The sequence below is a fragment of the Strix uralensis genome, chromosome 2, assembly GCF_047716275.1.
Source record: "Strix uralensis isolate ZFMK-TIS-50842 chromosome 2, bStrUra1, whole genome shotgun sequence".
In the NCBI taxonomy this organism is placed as follows: Eukaryota; Metazoa; Chordata; class Aves; order Strigiformes; family Strigidae; genus Strix; species Strix uralensis.
In genome coordinates, this window is record NC_133973.1 from 81,894,462 (window position 1) to 81,922,357 (window position 27,896).

Sequence of the window (27,896 nt, forward strand, 5' to 3'; positions counted from 1 at the left end):
TGCACAGTAATTTGTAGTTCTTAATTAAGTCATAGTATCTCTTTGGAGGGAAAATTGTATTCATTTTTTCACCATTGTAGTCACCATTTTAATAAAAGAAAGACAAAAGCATGTTGAAGCTGGAGGGCTACAGATGATATTTCTTTTAAGAAGGAAGGAATAATGATTGCCTTTGAGCTTCAATCTGGATGCCACTTCTCCCAGAAAACAACCTTACTGACAGAAAATAAATTTTTATGTTTTTTTCCTATTTCACCACTCTTTCCTTTGTTGTCAAAGAGTTATTTTTCAGAGATAGAGAAATAAGAACCAAGAGATCTTATCATTAAGCTATCAGTAATATTTCAACTCCAGAAAGCATTTGGGAAACTGTATTTAAAAACTGTGAAGAAGATGGAAAAACAAAATTAAAGCGAGTCCTTAGATGGAACTAAATGCACTAGGCAAGGAAGAGCTGTCTAATGTCTCTAATTCTCATGTTTGGGGAATGAGGTAGAGAAGGGGAGTGGAGACCATAAAGATGCTAAGCTTTTATGCCCTCCCTAAGTAGCCTCTCCTTTTACCAGAGCAGATGACAGGATACTGGGATAGATGGGTCACTGACAAGAAATGCCAGTAAAACATTTCTTATCACTGCATCTTCAGATCAGAGTAGAAACTTAACATTTTTAAACTGAAATAGAGTTGTCAGCAAAATAACCGTTGGTTTCAATAGAATCAGGTTTTTGTCCTGTAGTTCAGCCTGTCTGCGCATATAGATACAACATGTTACAAAAGATACCTGTAATCCTTTAAACTTATCACAATGTTATGTGCAGAACCATGTCAGAATTGACTGTCTTGTAAGCCTTAAATTTAGTAACTCACAGATATGTACATCTGGTAATGAACACCAACTCCTTTAGCAAGCATGCCATTCTTGTTCAAACTTCTTAGTTTTTCTATCTGGCATCTAAACAAAAAACCTCGCAGCAAGACTAGCTAAGAAAGAACCTAGATTTAGTAAAGAGGGAGGAGAGAAATTACGTTCTATTGCTTTTTAAACATATGCAACCAGTTAATATCCCTAAATTATACTGTTTGTGCTTCTGTACACTGACTGCAATGACAAGATGTGGTGCTCACAGGTACAGATGGTCCAGCTGCCAGAATCTGACTTCCTACACTTATCTAACATATGCAAACCTTTTAACTAAATCATTTTAACAATTGAAGTGAGACAGTGAGCAAGCAGTGTTTTGCTGTTGAGGTGCACTGAGCAGTAACTTGAATTAAAAATTAACCATTAATGTACAGTAAATTAATACTTTCACTACTAGAGTGGTCTTTAGTACTATACTATATCTATAGGTAAAAGCAGCTTACCTGAATAACATGTTTCAGCTTGTCAATAATTTGACTTATTACAGGATCTGTTCCCTTCACTTTTACTTCTGGATTTGCAGACTGAGCTTTGATTCCACTGCCAACCACACGATGAGTATAGCTAGTTTAATACACAAACACACACACAAAAATGGTTTGGTAAGTTATTCTACTTTCAGAGAGTCATCTTGATTCTGTGATTCAGTGATCTTCTAGTCTGTATTAACTCTCATAGCACCAACATTCCACTTTAATGAGATGCATTAATTTTGTGCACATTTTTCACATAAAAGAAACGCAGCATAATATAATTACTACATTCCACAAAGTTGTATTATTTATTATAGCTTTAATTTTACTACAAAATTTAACAAGAAAAGAGTTATTTACATCTTGAAGCAACAAACATTCAGCCCTATGCATGTTTTTTGTGTGGGCAAAGACTGTCCTCCATTTTGGTTTTGCTAAATATAAACTACATGGTGACTGTTTAAATGCATGACATTTCAGGTTTTTAAAACAAACTCCAGATTCTACACTGTATATTCAGAACTACACCTGAAGTTTCCTAGTATTTTTATGAATTCACATGCAGATAGAATAATTATTGCAGGACAACGGCCAAATTGTGGATAAATTATTTAGCATTACATAACTGATGTAAGTACAGAGTAGGCCAAAATTTACGTAATAGATAGATGTGTAAAAAAGAAGTAACAGAAACCAGATATATGCTGATTCAAGAAGAATTGCTGTAGTAAGTAGAACATTGTTTCTAATACATCAAAACTCAAAATATATAGACCACTTAGCAGAATTCTGTGGCTTATTAAGGTGCAATTCTTCATTCAACTTCCCATGTTATATGTAATACTCAATTTATGCAAGAAAAACTGAGTATCTACCTTCTCATCACAGATACTGTACATTATGCAAATACCCTCCATATGTTAGATTTTGTCTGCATACTCTACAAGAGGATAGCTCTATATATCTCTGTCTCAAAAATATTTTGCCAGCTGTTATGCTGTAAGGAAAAGAAAGCAAAGAACCCTGTCAGGAATGGAGTAAAGAAATGCCTATTTCCCACCTATTAGATCTGCATATGAGCATAGACAACACAGCATATTCAAATTTTGCAGAATCTGTTTTATGAGAAACATTGCAGATCCTCTTAGCTCTGCAGAAAACCTTCTATGTATGCTAAGCAATGAACGTTGTTCATTAAAACAAGGTTGCCACCTAACAATGATATTTTGTCTTTGATCTTTGCTTAAATATCGCCTTAATTGAGATTGAGGATATTCCTAAGGAAGTTTACATGGACCCAGATACCATTGCTAAAATGACATTGGCCATGTTCATAGATAAAAATTAACTCCGACATACAGAAAGACTCTAAGTTTTCCACAGGTCACAGAGAGCACAATTTGCCTTCTACATGTGTAACAAAAATTAGTAGTTCCTTTAGCCATTACAAGAACACACTTTTTGGACTACGTGTTCTCCAAAATGCTCCAAAAGTGAACTAATTCTAAGGCTCAGCAAAATTTTCCCAGAAGGTATCAAGATCCATCAGTCTTTCATTACTTAAGTCCTTTAAAGCATTTGGTTTCATGCAGTAAAGACTAAAATTCTAGACCTTCCACATGCAGTTCTGCATGTGCTATTTAGGGCAAGTGCACTCTTTATTTCTTCTGCAAGCAATCAAGTTCACTGGAAGCTGATATAATAGCAAATTTAAATTCAATTATGTATCAAGATATCACAGCAATGATCACCTAGGATTAGTCACAAGTTAATGATTCCAGCTCTATTCATTCTTCATTTGAGAAAATAGTCACCTGTATCCAACATTCAGGACACACTGTATCAGCTAAAGGTAAATACTAAAAATAATAAGCTCATTACTAAAAGCCATTATGGAGCCCTTTACTGATTCACTAGCCATGCTATTACTTGAAATGGATGTTAATGCTGCACAATCAGGACAGCAAGGCTTAATGTAGCTCACTGGAACATAGTAGTTGAAATGAGTTTTAAAAAAAATCTTCATAGCACTGTTGAATACATTGAATATATGAATGGTTCACATTCTTCACAAGATGGTATTTTGGTTTATAGCAGACAGCTTTTTGTATTGTCTTGTAGTGATGGGATAATTTGCCAGCTTGTAGTGATGAGGTAAAGCTTTTTATAGGGGTGTGTACAAAATCTGCAGCCTGCCTGCTAGACTTGGGGGAATGTTTAACACAGCAATTTGAGTGGGTCAACAAATCTGGTAGCTTCCAAGGATAAAAAACACCCCAACCTAAAAACCTTCTCCACATTTTTCCTCAAATAGTCTTTCACAATCATTTATCCAAATCAAAACAGATAATTCAATATGGAACTCATTCCTTCCTTCCCCTTTCCAGGTGAACAATACTGCACTCACCAAATGGACAATTGGATTAATTCAACACAGTGGTTTAATGTAACACAGCAATTTTTCTTCATGCTGTAACACTACAAAAATAACTTAAAAGTTATGGTTATCCTTTCTGTACAGTGCTCTCATTTTCTGTTTCACAGCATGGAAAACCTATGTTCTCACTTTCTGTCACTCAGAATCTTCAGTTAACACCTTTTTTCAAATGCTGCATACCCAACTATTACACATTTGCCTGTGAACTGCATAACTATGTGAAAAATAATACCATTTATCTTTTTTTAATTCAGTCAACAATACTCATTTCTTTAACCATGCAGGAAGAAATAAACCACAGAGAAGTTGAGACTTGCCTGGGCTACAATTTTATTAATTTAACTCATCTGGGAATTATCTGGCAGTGACTCACTCAAGGCTGACCATCATTTCTTCTTCAGCTATTTCCACAACGAAATCCATGCACTTGCACAGCTTGTATTTACCATAGGATGAACTCCTTTCACGTGAGGGGAAGGAGCTGGGAACGTAATAGTATCCCAATATCTGGGTGGACCAGATATTAGGAGTTTCAGACACATTCCCCAACCTCTTTAGAGCTGTCGTCCTCTAAATTCATATTCAGGTGTGGTTCATAAGGAATAATTGGATTTACTTACCAGTCAAAAGTGTTAGCAATTAACTTGTTTCTCTCTCTCCCACTCCTAGTCTTTCTGTTTTAGTCATAGAATCATAGAATGGTTTGGGTTGGAAGGGACCTTAACGATCACTTAGTTCCAACCCCCCTGCCATGGGCAGGGACACCTTCCATTAGATCAGGTTGCTCAAAGCCCCGTCCAACCTGGCCTTGAACACTTCCAGGAATGGAGTTTCCACATTCTTTTCATATTCTCTCAAAGGCAAAATACATATCTGCTCCCCAGGTAAAGGAGCTCTATTATCTAATACTAAAATTCTTTTCTTAACAATGATTGAGTCGTCTTTCTCAGATGAAAAATATACCCTTTTTCTGATTTACACTTTTTCAACATTGTTGACCCTGTGTGGCCCAAAGGCTCTTTGCTATTTTGGCTTGGAAGCTTCAAGTTATCACAGAAACATGTCCAAAATCTATATGAATGTTCTCTCAGTTCTCATGACTGAGGCATTTCCTATACAAAGTCCAGATATTCTTACCCAGTAACGTTGCCTGTAGCAAATCTTACTTAACTTTCACCTCTTTTGCCCACTTTGCTGAGAAAAAGCATCTCTGCACAGAAAGCAGATGTATAGTGTGAGTGGGCATGCTCTAGTCTGGGAATATTCCTGTCTGTTCTTCTGCCTGCCCTTGCAGCTTTGTAGAGAAACTGAAAGTTTGGCAAGCATTTTCTTCTTTTACAGTAACTACAAGGCTACTTTTTCTTCCTTTCAGGAAGGAAATCCACTCAGTCATTTACCTGTGAAAGATCCTACTCGCATTAGTTACCTTAATTGCATCCTTGCTGACTGCTCAGAGGGGGGGTTTGCTTTGTCCAGTTGAGACTGGAGAAGAGTAAGAAGCTGAAGTAGAGGTGACTTTTGTATCAAAGCAAGGACAAGCAGCACACCAGTGCTTGATAATACCACAACTTTAAGTCTATTAGCACTGAACTACTGTTAGATCAATACGTACTGGTAGTAACAACCTCCATATTACTGTTCTTACTTGCTCTGAGTGTTTAGCACCTTTCTTTCTACCTTCTTTCTCACTCCTGACCTTTCATTTGCAGCCAGCATGATTGTTTCCAGAGCTGAGAGAAGTGAATCTGTGATTTCTACTGCATTCCACTGCCTGCGGGCCTCCTCACCCTCCACAACAATGTTACCAAGCAGAACAGAGCACCTTTCCACCTTCACAAATGCATTGGCTGCCCCCAAACAGTTCAAAGCCTGTTCTGTGACAATTAACACATTTCAGACCATCCACCTGACATTTTTGTCTGTTACAGGGCCCAGTAGACCCCAAATAACACACAAGATTATATCCATAGAGAAAAATTAGGGTCCAGGACTGGTATAATCACTACTCATTTCAAAGGCTTGTGGTTTATCCTCAGGTCTACTAGATGTTTACCAGATTCCCCATCTTGACTCTTAAAGGAGTTGCTACTTTTCTCTTTCTCCAGAAAACCATATGCTTTCAAAGTGTTGGGTTATTCAAGCTTTGTAAAGTTTTTATTTCTCCAAGAGTTTTAAATTTTATGTTCAGGGAGAATCCAGTCTTGAAATTAATCCTCCAGGTTCTGGATATCAATTTTCACCCAGGAACATGCCTTATAAAGCATCATATATGGAAAATAAAGGTGTAAATGACAAAAATTTATATTACTTTGGATGGAACAAAAAGAATGCAATCCCATTTGGAAGAATGGTTTTCCCCCAAATGTACTGGGTTTGTGTGGCAACATTTTGGTAGCAGGGGAGATACAGGGGTGGCTTCTGCGAGAGGCTGCTAGAAACTTCCCCCATGTCTGATACAGCCAGTGCCAGCTGGCCCCAAGATGGACCTGCTGCTGGCCAAGGTCAAGCCAGTCAGCAATGGTGGTAGCACCTCAGGGATAACATATTTTAAAAGGGGAAAAAAATTCTGCTCAAGAGAAGCCAGAGGAGAGGAGTTGACAATAGGAGAGAAACAGTTCTGCAGAATCCAAGGTCAGTGAAGAAGGAGGAGGAGGAGGTGCTGCAGGTGCCAGAGCAGAGATTCCCCTGCAGCCCATGGTGAAGACCCTGCTGAGGCAGGTTGTGTCCCTACAGCCCATGGAGGTTAACGGTGGAGCAGATCTCCACCTGCAGCCCATGGAGGACCCCATGACAGAGCAGGTGAATGCACCTGAAGGAGGCTGTGACCCCATGGGAAGACCATGCTGGAGCAGGCTCCTGGCAATACCTGTGGCCCCATAGAGAGAGGAGCCCACGCTGGAGTAGGTTTTCTGGCAGGAATTGTGACCCCATGGGGGACCCACGCTGGAGCAGTCTGTTCCTGAAGGACTGCACTGCATGGAAGGGACCCACACTGGAGCAGTTCATGAAGAACTGCAGCCCTGTGGGAAGGACTCATTGGAGAAGTTTGTGGAGGACTGTCTCCTGTGGGAGGGAGACCATGTTGGAGCATGGGAAGAGTGTGAGGAGGAAGGAACAGCAGAGACAACATGTGATGAACTGACTGCAACTCCCATTCCACATCCCCCTGCACTGCTCAGGGGGAGGAGGTAGAGAAATCAGGACTGAAGTTGAGCCTGGAAAGAAGGAAAGGGTGGGGGGAAGGTGTTTTTAAGATTTGGTTTTATTTCTCACTATCCAACTCTGATTTGATTGGTAGTAAATCAAATTAATTCCCTAAGTCAAGTCTGTTATGCCTGTGATGGTAATTGGTGAGTGATCTCTCCATGTCCTTATCTTGACCCATGAGTTTTTTGTCATTTTTTTTCCTCCCTGTCCAGTTGAGGAGGGGGAGTGATAGAGCGACTCTGGCGGGCACCTAGCATCCAGCCGGGGTTAATCCACCAACACCAAATTTGACAATACTGTCTTTGTGTACCAGTTCACAGCATAAATCTTGAACATTTTTGATGTGATGTTGCATTGCTAAATGATGGTGGTCTCAGTATAGAACCCCCAAATGTGAATATACTCAACATACTGAAGTAAATAAATGCATATGTTTGCATTTTTTCCTGTTATTGGAAATTCTAACCCATATTAAATTTGCTTTCACTGCAAGGTGATCTGGCTTTGATCAATTGACATTAAAAGCTATCCTTTAACTTTTGAGTCTTTTGTAATTAGAGGCTCTGACAAGTCACAAGGCAGGTTGAAAATCCTTTTCTTTCTTCAGGTGTATAATAAGGCATTGACAAAGCCTTATGAAGTATTGCTTTATTGATTCTTATCATAAAAGTAAGATTATGGAAGTCAACCTCTTTTTGTTCAATCTGCTCTTTTGCTGCTTGAAATTATATCTTTTGCATACAAAAATTACAAACTGGTTGGTTTATTTTCCACATATCATTGTGTTTCATTAACAACTGTCTATAAACATCTTCAAACATACTAATGTGAACTAAATGATCTGTCAGAGCTAAATGGGCTATTGGGAATCTGAGCATGGTACACAAAACTTCATCCCTGTAGACTTACATTTACATGCAAAATATGTTTTCCTTTAGTTGGGGGGGGGAACATAAAAACTCAGACTCTTGGTTTGAGAGACTTCATTCATTACAAAGTTTTAATACAGCATTAATCACTGTTTCTTTTACTCCTAATGTACAAGTAATGGAAAAAACATTTTAAGGATCCCCACAGAGGTAGCCTGACTTGAGCAAGTGGTGTTCAGATTTGAATCCTGGGGAAAAAAATGACGAATCTCTTGCTAGAGAAGTAATAGACCCGCCATCTGTGCTCATTTCTGTACAAGCATGGTAATGTATCACATCACTTTAATAGGCAGACTTGGTCCCCAAATAATATTCATTTTCATCAACACTAGGAAAAAAAACAAGCACCAATATATTTGTATTCTATAAACATGTTTTAAAGTGATGAATAACAAGGTATCCATTTTCTGAGCTCAATATATGAATATTCATATAAATTTCCTATTACTCTCTATTGTATCTATGAATACAGTTGGTGGGGTTTACACTTGATTGTATCAATATCTCTGTTAAAAGAGAAGATCATGCTCTATTGGCTATCACCGATTTCTTGGTACATGCAATTGGAAAAGCTATTAGAAATAATGAATATATTAATTCTTGGAAGAATCAGCCATTTTGGACATGATGCCTAAGGCAAATCTGTACCTCTATATCCCTCCAACAAAAATATTCTATATTATATTGTGATAAAAACAAATATGGATACATCCTATTTATTGTCAACAACTGATCATGATTTTCCATTCCTTTACACTAGCTTTTCAGAGTAACATCAGCATAGAACAGATAAAATAAAGAAATCAATGGATCTGAGCCTAAAGTTTTGATCCAGATTCAAACTTCTCCAGAGTTCAACTCCACATGCTAGTAGCATTTTGCTTTGCTGCAACTTATCTCTGCTATTACTTCAGTATGAAGAGAATACAAATTCTTGGTCAGTAACAGATCAGTTTCAAGTAAAGCCAACCTTCTTTAGGGCATCATTTCATACAGCAGATAAAGAGATTTTAAGAAATCAATTATCTAATAACAAAAATAAGAAACATGAATTATGGAAATAAACAGGGAAATTTTTGAGTTAAAAAAAAAAAAATCTATTTCAGTGCTTTCAAATAGAAATTCCTGAAAATTGTGAAAGTGGAACTGTTGTATACAGATGTGCATTAGAACCAGAACTCAAGCCGAAAGAGAAATACATTAAAGTTCAAGCTTCACCCAGACTAATATTTGTAAACAGTAAAATAATTTCAGATTAATCTCATTGGAACTAATAGTTAAAATGCCTACATGTTGCCTGTGGAACCACGTAGATCTGAACAACTGGATCTACTAAGAACAGGCACTACTGAGCTCGCTAAATGTTTCAAGTCCCTAGCCTAAGCTTGAAGAGTCAATACTTTTAACAAGTGGTAAGGATGGCCATGATCCAAACACGTGGTACAGGGAGTCCCTCATGTAATACAGGCACAGAGATATCCTCAACACCCATTCCCAGATACTCATTCTGGAATTCTGGATTCTTTTTTCAAATCTGTGACTCTTTTTTTGGTTGGTTTGATTGTTCTGTTTTGCTCAGTTACAACCTGAAGTTAAACGCTGAAGCAAGGAGAAGAGCTTTCTAATGGTGATAGAGGCACAGAAGCATGGCACAGCCCTGCCACTTAAGAACACAAGTAAAGTGAGGGCACACACCCTGTTGACTTGCAGTGAATCTGAGGGACATACAGACAGTGCGATAATTCACTAGGGATGGAAAGCCAATACATCAGTAAAGGGAAATCAGGAGGGAGATACAGTTAAGAGATTTATTTCTAATAATCTGACATAAAGTACCTCAGTGTCATGATTTATGAAGAATAGCATCTTAATAGATATAAAAAACCCAATGAAAACATAACCAATAGTTAAATAGAGATCTTGTGAGCTTCCCTTTCCAATGTAATGAGAACTTGTGACACAGCGACAGAAATGTTTTTAGTGCCAAGAAAAAGATGGCATAGTCATGAATAAGTCCAGATGCGGTCTCAGGCATAGTCTGACACTTCCTAAAAATTGCACCAGTAGGACCCTATCAACTGTGGAAAAGCTGCATCTTTCAAGTACAGGAAGATTTTAAACTGATAAATACCTTCCAAATGTTGACAAAAAAACATATTGTTAGAACAGAATAATAAGTATTATCTAGTCATGGCAATGAGGGCCAAGATCCTTAAATAACCATGAAGAATATACACAACAGTCAAATATTTAAAGAAACTGATTTTGACTTAGGATTAAAGACAAGGTGCAGTTTTACCTGGAAAATAGAATATGTACAGATATATACATAAAATGTATATGCAAAATTTCTAAATATCAAGATTTTTCTATTCCCAGGACTGTCTCATTATGCTGATTGCCTGTAGGTTTGGCAGGATTCAAATCCACAGGACAAACCTACAGAACATATACCCCCCAAAAAAGAGAAATATTCTTCAGGCAGTTCCAAAAAGCTGGGAACTGCTGTCTCTGAAAGCTGTAAGTCTCTCGATATCATTTCACAGCTGTATAGAGTTTGAAAAAAAGTTTAGCATGCCTGATCTTCTTTCTCTAACTGCTTTAGTTCCATACCTTTCATATTCCTGGTTACAGAGGAGCCCAGCTTCAACAAGGAGAAAGAGAATGCCCTATGGTTTTTGGAAAACTTTTCTCCTAAGCAATCATTATTGTCTGACATGCCATCAATGACAGATTTGCAGGGGAACTGCGCACCACCAAACACCATGGTTTATTATTGTCTTTTTAGTGAAAATGATCCCTTTAAATGAAAACAAATTAACTCAGAGCCACTACAGACTTGAAATTTCCTTTCATCACAGATCAGACTGTCAGAGAACTTGGGAAGTCTCTATGTACTGAATGCCCTCATAGTCCTGGGAATTTCTGCAGAAAAAAATGCAGTCATACGTCAAGATAGTCACTTCCTTCAGTTACTGGCAAAAAAAAATTAACACCAATAACAGTTTGTAATAATAATTTTTATATATATATATATGTATGCTTGAAACATTGTACAGACAAGCAGGTTAGAACTGCACTCTTCCTGATGATGCTGAAGATAAGAAGTGAAAGACAGAGGGACCAGCTTTGCCTTTAACGTTTTCAGGTTCACTAGGACATCAAGCAAGCAAATCCAGAAAAAGAAGAACTGAGGATACTGAGTGGGATTCAAACTTGCTGCTTCTTACACTGCTTGGAAGAAGTGATGTCGAGCTTCTTTTAAGCACTTGGACCATGTTCCAAGTGGGAGATTAAAGTAATGAAAGGTTTATTATCACAGTGAATGCTATCCTCCAGAACAGCCCTTAGCATCTTGGCAGTCAAGCTTCCCCCAAGACACATGATGATGTCCTGCGCTTTAGCAAGTTTAGCTATTTGCCCCATCCTAATGTGTCTCTGTCAGCTGCTATCATCACCTTCTACCACCACCTTCTTGGACTTTTCATCACTTGGCTCAACTGACTTTATCAAGAGACACTCAGGAATCTCTACATTAAGTTGTCAAGTTACAGGGTCATGATATTGAGACAACTGCTCTGGTTGTGAAGGGCTTAATCACTGGGGTGCATTGCCTTACCTCTGAAATACTTGTGTGTATCAAGTAGTCACACTGCTGTAGGACGTTCGGGTGGCTCATAGCTGCTGTGGCAGTAGAGAGACACTGCCTGAAAGTTTATTCTTTTTGTCATTTTGTGGCAACATGATTTTCACTTCCGTTTGCATTATTTCATCTTAAATGAAATCTTAACTGATAGCATTACAGTAGTCTCCATGAGAGCAAGCAGACAACAACTACTAACTCCTCCTCTGGTAACAATGGAGAAGACTCTCCATTGACTTAATTTTCTGCATTTAAAACTACTTTGGTGTAAATGAAGCAATGCTGATTTTCATCAGCTGACTGATTGAAGTAAGCACTGAAATCCTAGGGAAATAGTTTGAAACTAGGTGTTTACTTCCTGTGGGTTCTTTGGGAAGCTCCAGGCATAGAGAATATAATATACAAGAGACCAAATAACTTAATTTTTAAAATAATCTTTTTATTGACTGTATTTGTTCTCCTGTATTCATCTCCTTTAACTGGCATTGATACAGTAACCAACATGCAACTTTTTCAATATGCTACTCCTTCACAAACTGGATTTTCTTGTTTGAATGTTCTAGTTTAGAAAAGTAGGCATTCATGTACTGGCATTGCTAAGGGATTTGTTTTGTTCAGCTTCTCACGTTAATTGAATTCTAAATTACGTCACAGCTTAGGCTGCTGGCCCACACAAGTTACAAGCAAGCACCTGTATTTATATAGTCTCACTGTGTTTAAGAATGGTAAAAAGCAGAGTGTGCTCACTAAATTTTGGTTTATTTCAAACTTGGGATATGATTTTTAATAACTCCTCAGCCTGCTTGCTTTATGATTGCTGATAATTGCTGTTTTACACCTGCTATTGCTAGCATCTTCATCACTGCTGGACATTTCAAAATCCTGGGTAACTGTTAGTTGAGAATTAACAATTACCTGAATACTAGTAAAAAGTAAACATGTGCAGCAACAAATGAGTAAGAGTGTTTAGTGGTGCAAATTTTAAATAACAAAGCAAAGAATCACTGTAATCATAAAAATGCTTGGAGATTGGGCAAGTGTGTTGGCTGGTTTTGTCTAGTCTTACATAGCTTTTTAAGAGTAGATATTGCAAAGTTAGCCTCAGAAAACTCATCAAAAATACTTTACACCTAGTTATCACAGACATTATTTGTAATAATTCTAGGACAGATTTCATTTGTCCTAGACATTTTCAATACTTTTTAATGGATCAACAGTTTTTTACAATGAAAATAAAACGTCTTTGACATTTTCAATAAGAATTTATTTTTAAATCTGTAATTTGGTACATACTTGAAAAAAAATGATTGCATATATACTTGTTGATTTACAGAAAATATTTTTTGGAAAAAAACTGAGTAAAAATTGTGTTATTTGTGCTTCAGACAAAAATATGTTCCTGTAATCACTTAGGCTAAAACATGTCTAATGAAAGATATGTATTAAATTTTTGATCATTAACCAGACTTGCCTTGTTAAAGTGAAAAATAGCAGGTCAGCCTTTGGGCTTTTCTACACTTAAAAAATTAGTGACATGTCTTTGGAATACTCATTTTTATACTCAAAAACTTGCTTATTTGGAACTAAGTTCACAGGAATAAGACAAATCACACTGAAGTATGTAATAAAGTAACTAAGTATTACAGAGCCTTTCAGAATATCTCTTTTAATGAATTTCCAAGTGTGACCCAGACCTTTGTTATTTTGTACAGTACAGAATCTATCATGTCAATAATTTCTATTATGTTCTAATTCTATAATCACTCTTCTAAAGATCAAAAAAACCCCAACAATCCTTCATGACCTTAATTTGAACACCAACCTTTTTTGAGAGGATTTTGTACATAGTGGTTGGAAACCAGTCCATCATAGTTTTGATAGCCGTGTCTTCCAAAAATAAGTTCTTAGTAAGCAATAAGAAGTGCTAATGGAATAACTAGATGTCCTGAAGGCTTCTTTAAGTAGACAGGACTCCCTCTGGAGACTTCCAAAAGCACCAACTTCTCTCCAGTTTCTATGTATGGAACATATATTTAGAAGGACTGTTTTACTAAGCATCCAAAATTCAGTATAGGATGTGTGACTGTTAAGTAAGACTATCCTTTTTTGCAAAGAATACAACTTCTACTGAAGTGAAAACTACTAAAGCTAAATTTTCTTCTTCAGAAGAAATGCTATAATCTACACACTGAAAATTCATGTTTTGAAGCTTTCTTTTAGCACAGCAAATAAATTCTGATCACACTTAAAAACTGAGCAGTAGCACAGTTTTGACAGTTTTTAAATACACCAAATTTGCCTGGATCTGCATTAACTCATTAAGGTAATCTATTTCAAGCTAAGTTATATAAAATGTTTTTAAAATACTATCTTTTCCTGCTGATTTTCCTTATTCCTTTTCTTGAACATCACCTGAATGAAGTAGTCCACATTAACTCAAAGAATTCTAGAACAATTCTGCCCAAATATTATGAAAGCGTAAATACATTTCCCTGTAACTATTATTTCCTACTGTAAAGAAAATTTTTATATCATGTTATCAATGTCAGATAATTTTGTTTTGTTTCACTTCAAAATTTAATCTTTACACTGTTTCAAAAGTTGAAGAACTTTTGAAGAATTCTCACTTGAAAGATACCATGAAAATTAGTCTTCTGGTCAATTAATGGTAACCACTCTAATACTTATCTATGTGTATGTATCTCAGCAGTATGTTTCTAAATTCCAGAGGTGCTATTCTTATATGTGATGCAAAATGTTCACCACAAAGAACAGGACAAAACACCCCAGACAACAGCTCTGTTCCACCAAACAGAAAATTAAGCTCTGCTGAGCATCACACACTGTCGGGGGGGGAATTCCTCACCCCAACAATATCCAAATTCTCCACAGAGGCAAAAGAAAAAACATCTGAGAGGGAGCTAATATCAATCTGTAATGCACCTTAACAAATAAATGTGTTCTAGTAATTGCAAACTCTGTTGAAGAGAAAAGAACTGAAGAGGAGCTTTGAGACAGATATTTCATTTAAACTAGGTGCCTTGGGTAAGTCACATGTTTAAAATTGAGAAAATAAATTCTTGTTACATTAGAAAATAACTAAACAGCAGACATATTCAAGTAGACTATATCTAGATAAATAAGGACAACAATATCTCCTTCTTGTAGTATTCTCGAAATCTTCTTACAACCTTAATAATTCTACTGTACCTTCATTTAATAGAGCAATAAAATTAGAGATATTAATTACCATAAACAAGCACACAAATGTTTATAGCAAATAGCAAGCAAAACAAAAGGAATTATCTCGGAAAAACAATTCAAACAACTTGGAAACACAAAGCTGTCAAGCCTAATTAGTCTAAAATTGAGAAACCTGCTTCCCCTATAGGACACTAAAATCTTTCTGCTTGGAAATGGCAAAGGCAAAGGAAATAGCAATGTAACTATGGCATTATGTAGGACACCAAACCTTGGAGACAGAAGTCTGACATTTTGTATTTTGTCCAATATAATGCTTCAGTGCACAAACCAAAGTATCCTCTAGGGACTTGGAATACACCTGATAATTTTGGGATGGATACTTGACACAGTGCTGACACAGTCAATATTTATCTTACAGCCACATGGGGACTACACCACCACAAATCATGTCAAAGCTCCACTCTCACAGTCCATTCTTTGTTATTGGGTGGTTTGTTTTTTCTGAGGTAATTTATGGTAAATTAGCACAAAATGACAGTTAAGTTATTGTGAAGGACTATCAAGCAGATAATAAACCTGAATATGATTATTGACAAATTAAAAAAGGTCATTCAGCAAATAAAGGTCAAATGAAGGAATCAACCTAAGTTGCTGTGTAATGCCAAGAGTGAAATGCTATTTCAGCAAATTCACTGACATGAGCCACTCAATAGATCTTTTCCTGTTTATTCTAAACACTGAAATTCTGTGTGACAGTGAAGCTGCTTTTTACTGGCCCTCTCTGTTATCACAGTACACTCAGAGTTAGCAAAAGATTAGTGGATAAATAATAAATCAACGTAAGTGGCCAATCCATCTCTGTGGCTTTGGATTCATTGTATATTCCTAATTTATCTAAATGTGCATGAATGACGATGCTGCAAACTAGGAATTGATGACATGATCCAACACATGATACTTTTCATCTTAAATGTTTTATGACACCTATATGCTTAATATTAACTGTGGGGGGTGGCGGCGGTTTTGGTTGCTTGTTGTTTTTTGGTTTTTTTTTACAAATAATACACTTTCATCTAATCTGTTCCCATTTTCAATACTGTTAAATCCTAGGGAATATAACATTAATTTGAGGAGATATAGGGTATAATACTCTTTTCATTCAAACCAGTTTTACACTTATGCAAGCATGCTTACTTCAATTACATCTGTGGGGGAGGAAAATCAGTCCTCAGCTGTATTACTATACAATTTGGATTGGTTTCATTTTTATACAAAAGATATCAGGCATTTTACTGAAGAGTTTCCTCAGCAACTAGAAGTTTGTTCAGCTACTAATTCGTAACCGTTTTCTTATTTCACAGCTTTATTATTCACAGTACCTTCGCTGGATGCATGTGTATTACCTGATTTGCAAAATACCTGCATTGCCTCTTCTCGGAGTGCAGTGAATAGCTCATGTGAAGAACTCATACAGAGTTGTGGATTAGAATCTCTATAACATGCTGTATTTTATTAAATAATAGAAAAAAGCATTACAATATCATGTGAGTTATGTGCTAGTGTTACTTAATCTTTATGGGAAGTTAAGCACTTTCTAGAATGTCATATTTTATCAATTACACTTGAGTAAAGGTTTATTCTGTACTGGTCCTTAACTAGCATTATACCAAAGATAAATATGGTTGCCTTAACATTTGATGCTTTTCATGCTCCATAAGAGGCATGATGGGCAATTTTTGAGGTATTTCAGGACAAGTCACAAAGAATATGGGCTTTCAGTAAAGTCATATTCAAAGAGCTGAAATTTTTGAAGCCACTTATAGCAGAGTAATCAACTGGAGAAGGCTGAAGGGTTGTCTGTGAAACCACTAGGAAGGTATTTGAATGGGCCTATTAAGACATCATAGAATCATAGAATGGTTTGAGTTGGAAGGGACCTTAAAGACCATCTAGCTCCAAACCCCCTGCCATGGGCAGGGACACCTTCCACTAGATCAGGTTGCTCAAAGCCCCGTCCAACCTGGCCTTGAACACTTCCAGGGAGGAGGCATCCACAACCTCTCTGGGCAACATGTTCCAGAGTCTCACTACCCTCACAGTGAAGAATTTCTTCCTTATATCTTATCTAAATCTACCCTCTTTCAGTTTAAAACCATTACCCCTCATCCTATCACTACACTCCTGATAAAGAGTCCCTCCCCACCTTTCCTGTAGGCCCCCTTTAAGTACTGGAAAGCCACAATAAGTTCTCCCTGGACCCTTCTCTTCTCTAGGCTGAACAACCCTAACTCTCTCAGCCTGTCCTCATAAGGGAGGTGCGCCAGCCCCCTGATCATCTTTGTGGCCCTTCTCCAGATCCGCTTGAGCCAGTCCATGTCTTTCTTATGCTGGGGGCCCCAGAACTGGACACAGTACTCCAGCTGGGGTCTCATGAGAGTGGAGTAGAGGGGGAGACTCATCTTCCTTGACCTGCTGGCCACGCTTCTCTTGATGCTGCCCAGGTTACGGCTGGCTTTCTGGGCTGCAAGCACACATTGTTGGCTCATAGTCAGTAGTCAGTTTTCCATCCACTAATACCACCAAGTTCTTTTCCGCAGGACTGCTCTCAGGCCACTCTTCCTCCAGCCTGTATTTATGCCTGGGATTGCCTCGACCCATGTGCACTTGGACTTGCTGAACTTTATGTTCATGAGGTTTGCATGGTCCCACCTCTCAAGCCTGTCCAGGTCCCTCTGGATGGCATCCCTTCTCTCCAGCATGTTGACTGCACCACACAGCTTGGTGTCATCAACAAGCTTGCTGAGGGTGCACTCAATTCCGCTGTCCATCCTGCCAACAAAGATGTTAAACAGCACCAGTCGCAATACCAACCCCTGAGGAACGCCACTCGTCACTGCTCTCCACTTGGACATTGAGCCGTTGATGGCAACTCTTTGAGTGCGACCATCCAGCCAATTCCTTATCCACTGAGTGGTCCATCTGTCAAATCCATGTCTTTCCAATATAGAGACAAGGATGTCGTGTGGGACAGTGTCAAATGCTTTGCACAAGTCCAGATAGATGATGTCAATTGACATGTAACCTTCATTTCAAATTTGTTAGACAAAATCATATCAGTACCACAAAAGCATATTTTAGATGCACATTCTTAATATCAGACAAAATAGGAATAGTGTAAACACTATACACAAACCACATGATGTTACAGGGGACAGAAGAAGGAATAAAAACAGATTTAAGGATGTTTCAGTGTTTTCTGCAACATTTCAGCCCAATGTTTCTTGCATTCATATATGATGTAGCATGATCTTTTAATGTTTCTTTAAAAAGATGAACTAATTCTTTACCCTTTGTGGGTACAACCAATAAATATATGAGCTAAGAAAGCCTTCATAGCTAATGCTAAATTCTTTAAAGATAGGGATTGTATTATAGATTTAAGAGATTTAATAACCTTTTGGTTTTCCCTTTCTTCCCAACTACCCTTTTTTGTGTCTTCTTTTTGCAAATTTCACTTTTCACATTCAATTATTGTTTTTTTTAAGATATAAATGAGTAGATGTAAATGCATGTACTTTCTCTTCAGTGGATAAGGGTTCACGGGACAACAATAGTAAAAATATTTTTTACAGAAGGATGGACAAGATCATATTTCTGAGTCCTAATAAAAATAATTGGTTTAGTTTTATTGTCACATAAATCTCTGTAATTGTTCTTTGTTTTGCACTGTTGTGAAAAAAAAAAAAAAAAACAATAAAAATGTGGCAGTGACTCAGTTTCACCTTCTTCTTCCCATTCACCAAATCTTAATAAAAATTAGACTTTAGACAAATATGACATAGTTTTCCCATGAGCGTGCCTTCATAAGAAGGAAGATAAAATTATTATCAATTGCATTCCACTTACCTATCTTTAGCTATTTAAAAATAAGGCATCTATTACCTAAGCATCTATTGCCTAAGTTTCCCTTACAGAGTAGGGGAAAAGAAAAAAAAGAGAGAGAAAGGCTTCTTGAGGGAGATACAGCACCTACTGTAGGATGAAATGATGACTTGCATCTCCGTTGGTCATGCCTTCTAGACAACTGGTCTAGACACTGTACCAAACTTTTAAATAACTAAACTGAAATGAGATGGCATTAGCCTTGGGGTACTCATTGCTGAAGTCATACACTTCCTGTGGTAAGCCTAATCCCTCCAGTTTTCAGTTTTTCATTTGTAAAGTCATCATAATTCTTACTTGTCTGCATCATGGAAGATACTATGAAAAGACAAGTTAAATATTAGGATATGTCTAGCTATTGCAGTAATGGGAACTGTATACCTAAGCATCAATAGGATGTCGAAGAACTTTGCAGTTCAGTGCATTTTAGAAAACAGTGCAGCTAATGACAAGCTTTTACCTTCCTTTTTGTTCCTGAAGAATCTCAAAGTATTTCATTTACTGAAATATTCAGTAGACCCTGACTAATTGAAGGACAAAATTTATGAGATTTATACAGATTATAATGGGCTGCTGGAAGCTAAAGCTCTTCCTAAGAAAAGAAGGGTTCTACTTTCTTCCTTTGAGATCTGAAGGAGAGGAAGTCTATTGTCTACTGTAAGTTTGAAAGCTCTGTGTGACTGCTTAGCATGCAGTCTGAAGGAAGAATCAACCTAGACAATGTTATTCTCAGAGATTTGATTTTTAACTTCACTTGTGATATTGCCTCGGTTACAGAAATTAATGTCAAGTAAGTAACAAGGGGTTCAAGGATAATGTAAGTCAAACAGGCTATCTTCGCTATGGGAAAAGCTGTCAAAAGAAGACAAGAAAATGGGGTCAAAGTGTTGTCAAAAATGTTCTTCAGGAAAACAGCACCCTGCAGCAAGTCTTACGTGTCTGAAAATATTAAATGAATCTTGTGTTGCAAAAATATATATAATTTCTGTGTATATATATATTTGTATGCATATGTATATACATATATATGTACGGGTGTGTACACTTCTGTTATGATCTATATACTGAGCCAAACTTAGGTATCTCTGTCCTGTATCATAGACCCAAATGAAATGATCAGAGTGTTTATAAACAATGGCTGGATTTCAAAAACATTCTAATAATGAGGACCTTCACAGAGAGAAAAAAACATGCTTCAGTATCATGGGACTTGGGAATGTAGGGTTTTACTTGTCTCTCTACATATTCCTGATTTAACATTGATTTAACTGAAAACTAGGTCTTCAACACTACAGGTGTGTTGCAGTGACATTTAGTCATGAGTTCTAAGTCATTGGCTGATCAGGAAAACCACAGCCTAACTTCTTATGCAAAATCTCGGAAGAGAGAACAGTTTAAGAAAGGGATTCACAATACCCAGCACAGTCAGTTTAGTAAACAGGAATTAATAAGTTTCTTGAGATAAACATGATTTTGTCTTTATTTAATACACATAAATTTCAAGATGCCTAAAAAATATTTCTCTTCACAGGGCTATTTTATATAAATTCTATTGACTCTGTGGAATTTACTTCTTTGTCAACTGAGATGATTAAACATAACAATTCAGGTGACTGATGTGCCTCAGACTTACTCCACACTGTAACACAAGAAAGCACTGGATACAGGAATCTCTCCTCTCTGTTGACAGAATGTTAGTCAGTCTGTCACATCAGTAGGTCATTCATTTATAGACTAATTTAGCCAGAAAGAAAAAGGACTGTGGCTTGTTGTTAATAGTTGGGGAGGAAATGGAGAAAGATAAAAATTCCCATGTCTTTATACAAAGGTACATTTTTGTTTTACAGTTACTGGGTAAAATGTTGAAATATTCATGACAGCAGAAACTGTTACTTTGACATCTAGTTCCTAGCAAGCCATCCTAATCATTAGGCTAGAGACCCATGGTCTTTCCTGCAATTTTTTCAACTTGTGAATCTCATATTACTCCATACAAACTGAAGAAATATTAGCGGGACAGACTGAGAACTGCCTTGTCTGATGCCTGCAATGGCATATATCCCTGTAGATTTTGAGACAAGCAGTGGTCCTGAACCTGCAGGCACTAGACATGACCTGTACTCCCTAACCCGGCAGCATGTTTCTAACTGCTGAATTAAAGGAAGCAGGAAACAACCTTTTAACAGCACCAAATCCTCCTCAGTTTTTTTATGGGTTTTTTAAATGCATCCTAATCAGTTACATGTGCTCTGATAACACTTAACGGATTGCATATTGCATACAAAACAGCCAAATCTTTTAAATTGTGAAGCCCAAAGAGGTTGGTGCTTGAGCTGGAATTCAGCTGTTCCACACTCTTATCCCTGAAATAGATTTTTAATAGCCAAGGATGAACCAGAATTTGGCAAAAGGTTTAAAGAAAAAGTGCCATATAAAGGCAAGCAATAAATAAATGGAGCAGCAGGGAGAGCCATGCAAACTTCTGATATATGGAGGGTTGGACTAGAAACTGAGGAATAAAACAGAGTAGCTCTGAATGATCAGGCTGCATCAAAGCAGCAAGACAAAGTTCATGGAGATTTTTGAAAAACAGAATGGTACACTTCATCATTACGGATCTGGATCTGAAGAGTAAAAATGAATGGAAAAGTAGAATTTTGAGTCCTTAGTATAAGGTATTCAGGTTACAAATATAACTATATTTAGTTTGTGTTCCTGGCAAATATCCTTTGCACCCCTCCAAATCTCTAGCTTATACAATGAGATAAGTAGCTCCATATATTTGTGGCTCAGATGCCAACATATGGGTTAGCAGCAATATATGTCTCAGAAGCAATTGTTTTGATATTAAAAAAATTAGATTGCTAAAGGAGATGAACTTATTACTCCAGAATTTTTATAAGTGCCTCTTTAGACCCATTTCAAATAATACACATGCAGCCCCAATTTAGAATGTAACTTTTTATTATTTTTATAGTACTTAAAATGACCATAATATCATTTGTCTATGAATTTAAGTGATAATAATCTCAAGAAGCACTCTATCTTCATTTTATTGAAAGTCTGATGTGACTAAATCAGCTGTCTATAGAATCTATAACAATAAATCCACAGAACAATAAACTGTAAGGCAGATATTCAGTACCTTGTAATAAACCAAACTGACTATCCATGTTTTCAGTAACACTTCAGAATTTGTCTAGAATATACAGTTATTTAGGAATAAATTCCTTTTTGTTAGCAAGTATTTCTTAACAGAAGATAATGTATCTGCAACTTTCCTGAAAAGGACCTAGGGGCTGACACCAAGTTGAACATGAAACAGCAATGCACCCTTGATGCAAAGTGGACTGCATCAGGAGTGTTGCCAGCAGGTTGAGGGAGGTGATCCTTCCTCTCCACTCAGCACTGGTGAGGCCATACCTGAAGTACGGGGTCCAGTTCTGGGCTCCTCAGTACAAGAGGGACATGGACATACCAGAGAAAGCCCATAGAAGGGCACAAAGATGATGAAAGGACTGAAGCATCTCTCCTATGAGTAAAGGCTGAGCAAGTTGAGACTGTTTAGCCTTGGGAAGAGAAAGCTCAGGGGGAATCTTATCAATGTATGAAAATACCTGAAGGGAGGGTGCCAAAAGAAGGGAGCCAGGCTCTTTCAAGTGGTACCCAGTGACAGGTGATGGGCACAACCTGAAACACAGGAGGTTCCCTCTGAACATCAGGAAACACTTTTTTATTGTGCGGGTGACCAAGCACTGGCACAGGTTGCCCAGGGAGGTTGTGGAATCTCCCTCCTTAGAGATATTCAAAAGCCGTCTGCACATAGTCCTGGGCAATTGGCTCCAGCTGGCCCTGCCTGAGCGGGGGGGTTGGACCAGCTGATCTCCAGAGGTCCCTTCCAGCATCAACCATTCTATGATTATGTGAGTGTATAGCTACTGATTTTTCATTTATTGATGCTGAACTGTGTATTACATTCTTCACAGTTTACTCATATATACAGTTCTTCATTATTGATTAGTAATCTTCAGATCAGTCATTGCAACCATGTGGTTTCTGTTATTAACAAAAGATTTTTTTCCTGAAAATTCAGGGCCTGCTATCAACTATTTGGCTACTTTGTTATTAATTAAGGCAGTCAGAAAATTGAACAGCCCATTCACAAAGTAGATTATTTTACAGTTTATTCTGCTCGGTAGATTTGAGCAGAAAATATTATTCGTAAATAATAGAATGGGATGCTAAATGGCCTAGGAACTTTGCTTTCTTGTGAACTGCCAGTCAAGTTCCAGGAGATGAGGACTTACCTACAACTGAATGTTTTGTTTCATAGAGTGGCATCATTGCCAGAGCAGAATGACTACCTCTTCGCATCTGGGAGGTCAACAGCATAGACAAATGACCTGTCAAACCACACAGTTACTAAGAACAACCCAGAGACCTACAAATCGGAAGAGACAGCAGAAAGCTGGTCAGGGCAAGAGAGTTTCCAATGGACTAGATCATGAAGGAAAAAAATAGGAGTCTATGAACGTTTAATTTCTAACAAACCATCTTTCTCCTGTAGAAAACTATTTCATCAGGCAGTTTTTGCTCATACTTACCTATTGCTAATAACAAACATATATTAGCATATCAGCTAGTTTGTAATTCTTTAATTATGGATAGTAACTGAGACGCATGAAGATCTTGCTGAACAGGTTGCACAGAGCAGAAAATTATAGGGCCAGCTTTCCAATATGCTTTCAATGTTGGCATTAAGTGGACCAGACTCTGTGGATGAATTAAGAGTAAACTCTTTGGCTGCAGTTCAACCAGAAATTCAAATACTTGAAGCTCAGTGTTAAGCATAACTCTTACATTCTCCTTAAATTATCTTAAAATTCTCCTATATGCTGTCAAACACTTCCTTAAGCCCTCCAGCAAAGTAGACATGAGGTTTGATTCAATCCATCCAATCTGAAAGTAGTTTTTCAGGTGGTAGTAAAGAGACAGCAATTTCTATATATAAAATATGAAAAAAACCTCTGAACCCCAAAGCATCACTGATATATAATTCTCCGATTGCTTTGTGAATGTACTAAGGATCTAACCAGAGAGCAACTACACAGAAGTAATTAGAATATATTCACTAAAAAAAAATAATCATATTCAAATCATATTTCTTTTCAGAATCCCTGGAATCCCTTAATCCCAGGCTTGTTCTCAGAACTGCAGGCTGTATATTTTTGGGAAAATACCTGGACTTGTGTGCTAGTAATATGGTCCCTGTCTCAAGACCCTAAATATTATTTTTGAGAAAAGAAGTTAACAGTGCTCATTTTCTGCTTGCATTTAAGGTTCTCACTGTGAATAAATCTACCAAGTAAGTTTCAGAGTAACCAGCAGATCTTTAGAAAACTTCATAATATTGATGCAGTAATTTTCAGAATGCAAATATGAGATAAGGAAGTCTCATTTCTGATTTATTCTCTTAAAGAGTGATTCCAAAACTGCCTCATAAGGAAAAATTTTGTCCCTCAGAAAAACATCGTTTTGAATTCTACATTTCTTCTTCCAAAAGTTCCCCAGAACTTTTGGTTATTACTCAATTTTGATGCTTTTGAATATGCTTTATGGAGATCTGAATTGTAACTTCTAGTTCTGTTCAGTCTTTTGTTTATTCGACTGATATGGCTAATTCTATTTTTCTAAAAACATGCTCTCCTCATTCTTGCTCATGAGTTTGTTCTGTATTTCATAACTGGAAATAAATATTTTTTGTTTATTTCTGGCCACCTGGTCTTCTTCCAGTATATGTGTTTACTGCACAGACTCACTGGCATAGCCTTGAAATTTTTCTGAGATATATTCTCAATTTGTCTGAATACCATGGTAATGCTTGTCACTCTGAAGACAGCAAAAATTCAGGATAGCAGTATTCTCTTATTTTAGTTCTTAGTAGTAGCTGAGGACAAATCCCATCTTGTCCCCAAAATTCCTATTTGTAGACCTGAAAGCTCATGGAAAGCTTTCACTTTGCATATCAGATTTTGCTCCTCACTAAAAATCATACTGTCATTGCTCTTTACCAGACTGCTGGTACACTCTTGCTTGGGTTGGACAATTTTTTAAGAACTTAAGAGTTTTCACCTTTTCTTATACCTGAGGGGCATTTCTTCTCATTCCTTGAGTTTACTTCATTGTCATATCATGTTACATAATAGAGGTTTGTGACCAGTTGCTGGCCATAAGCCCAATGGCACTTATGGTTTTTGTGGCCACAACTCTAAGGATGGACTCTCTCTAGAGCAGGTTGGCTGTCCACATTACACAGATTGATCCTGGAGCCTCCTTTTGGTCTGTTGAGGTCCTGTGGTCTGTTATCATTTTGTGTGATTTTTAAAGACTGACTGAAACACTGTGAATACTAGGTGGCAACCTGCCAGAGAGGTATTTTTTTTGCATGAAACCGAGGGTATGCAATGAATGTACCATGAGGGTACCTGGAGGCATTTAAGGATACAACACTTCATAAGGTTGTTCCTCAGGGGGGTGTAGGGTGGACACAGCCAGACTTGTTGCCTTACTATCTTTTAGAAATGGTTCCTGGAGTGAACTTTGTCATATACTGTGCATAGCATTGAGTGGTTAAAAATAAAGTCAGAGAGTGGGCTAATAAATAAGCCATGAGGATGAACTATGATAGTATTCAGGCTTGCTGCCTAGACATCTTTTACATAATGGTGTAATGGTACTCCAGTTATTTTTCTGGTAACTTCTTACTATTTGATGGCCTCTGCAGACTGATAGCTCCATCCAACTTTATTTTCCTGTCTTTGTCCCACTACCCACTTGTATAACTTGACCAATATAGACCTTTTAGACAAGGGTAACACATACTGCGGTTATGGTGCGTGAAAAAAAATACTGCCTTTTAGACTACTTCAGTTGCTATTTCCATGCTTATTCTCCTGCTTTGGAGATGCTGTCTGATCACATTTATCTACTGCTGTGCTTTCCTCTTTAAATGCAGCGCTATCAATAATTTTCTCCTCTTTCTGGGGGATAGAACTATTGTATAGGTAGGCCTTAGTCCCACCATCTTAAAGCCATTCTTCAGACTTGGGGTTCCCTCCACTAAATTTATATTTTCCTTAGGAGACTGTAGTCTGCCAATAAAATACCTGTTGAAACAATAGTATTTAGACCATTTAAAAATATTTGTATATAAATGAATAAATACTTTTTTTTTCTTCCCTTCAGCATCCTCCTTATAGCATATGGCTTGATTCGACTAATTATACAAAAGACATTTTACTATGAAGTAGATGAAAGCCTAAAACACCAACATGAGCTGTTAGGGTACCTTTATCACAAGTACTGTGAACCACTGGAACAAGTTCTGGAGAAGTTGTAGAGTTACCATTTGTGATTTGGTGCTGGCAATCCTGAACTGCCATGAGTCTGCTGTAAATGCTCTAACAAGGCTTAGAAGCAGCCATTTCAACTGAACTGCTGAGCGCTACACACAAGACAATAAGGCATAATGCTCACAATAATGTGCCCATTATTGTAAGTATTGTAGTAACGTGGTCTATTATTTCAATATTTTTGGCCACTTCCTACTTAATTTTGAGTGAGAATTTCATTAGGATATATCTTTTCAACCAACATAGAAAGAACACAGTGAATAAGTCACAGAAAGAACACTTGGGTCAAAGTATTCAGGACACATCTCAGAAATACTCATTATTCAGGTCATTGATCTTGCTACTTTGTTTTCAGAATAGGAGTGAGTCACCAAATGGCACTGAATAATTTTTTCAGCTTGTAGCATTCACAGAGAGCAGTATTAATGCAATCTATATTTTCTGACATAATCAAGACCCAATCTTATGGTCTTCATTCACAGGAATTTTCAATTTAAGGTCCTGATCTTCCAGTGAGTCTGTTCAAAGGGGCCTCTCTCCAGACAGATAGTGGAAAATGCAGACCTCAATTGCAAATAGGATTATTTTTGTAATGCTATTGTTTTGGATATCTTAGACAAATGTTGAAATAAAGAGGTGCCAATATATCCTGATTCTTTATTTAGTTGTTAGAGTGTTTTTTAAAATAGCAGCAATATCATAAAACAGAAGATATAACAAGGACTTTCTAAACAACCTCTGACATTATTAAATGAGCGTGTTGCCCACCAAGACAGGCATATGCACGTCCTGCCCTGGGACCCTAAATTTCTTTTGCCTTACATTAATTTTGTCAGATGTCACCCAAGTTTATTAAATCAAAAACATTGTTCAGATGGTGACAAGTAGTTTCAGACTCCTTTAGACATCCTGCTTTAGATCTTTCATTTCAACTATGTTTCCAAGATCTTTACCAACCCTCAGCAGAGGCAGGCAGGGAGGGTACTATCAATGCTTTTGAACACTCTCACTTCGGCAGTGTTTAAGAAAGAAACACACATCTAAAAAAAAATTATTATTTTGAAGGAAGAGATTGAAAGGAGGTCAGAATAAAGCAAAGAATTGAACTCAAATTTCTCAGTTCTCAAGCTGTGACCTAAGCATTGGTCAATTATTCCTCTATTTATCTGTGATTTCACTAGATTATTGAAAAAAAAAAAAAGAAAGATTAAAACTACTGGCTAGTGCACTAAGGGAATTAAATTTAATTTTTTTCTCCAGAGGAAAGTGGTTTTGTAATTATAAAATTCATATGAGAAGACAGAAATCTGAACATCAACAGAAACTTTTTTGTCCCCGGAGAAAAAGGGAAATTAATTACAACAATTATTTACCAAATACTCAGATAAAATTGGACCTTTGATAAAGGTTAGGTGTATGGTCAAGATTTTCTTCTCAGACATGGTTATACTAAATTTACTTTTTCACTTGTTCTTTATTTTATTTTTGTAAATGGAAACAGAATCTATTATCAAGTAAGTGAGGAGTCCTAGCTTGCTTTCTTCTACCTTCTTTGGGGAACTTTGTCTTTTTTTCTTTTTTTTTTTTTTTAATTAAAAAAATAATAATGGAGCAAGATTTTAACAGTGTTTCTTGACTGCAATCTTTAACACAATTTATATAAATATGTTTATATAATTTCTAAGTATGCTTGAACAAAGTCCCATTCTATACTGAATTGCAGGGAT

General features: G+C 37.0%; 1 protein-coding gene across 1 annotated transcript in view; it reads right to left on the bottom strand.

Annotated features, from left to right (window-relative positions):
- GPC5 (glypican 5) overlaps nt 1-27,896 on the bottom strand; it is a 751,613-nt gene that overhangs the window by 485,278 nt on the left and 238,439 nt on the right. Inside the window, exon 6 of the mRNA XM_074859431.1 lies at nt 1,366-1,486. Within this exon, the coding sequence (XP_074715532.1) occupies nt 1,366-1,486 (121 nt within the window). The remainder of the gene's footprint in view (nt 1-1,365; nt 1,487-27,896) is intronic.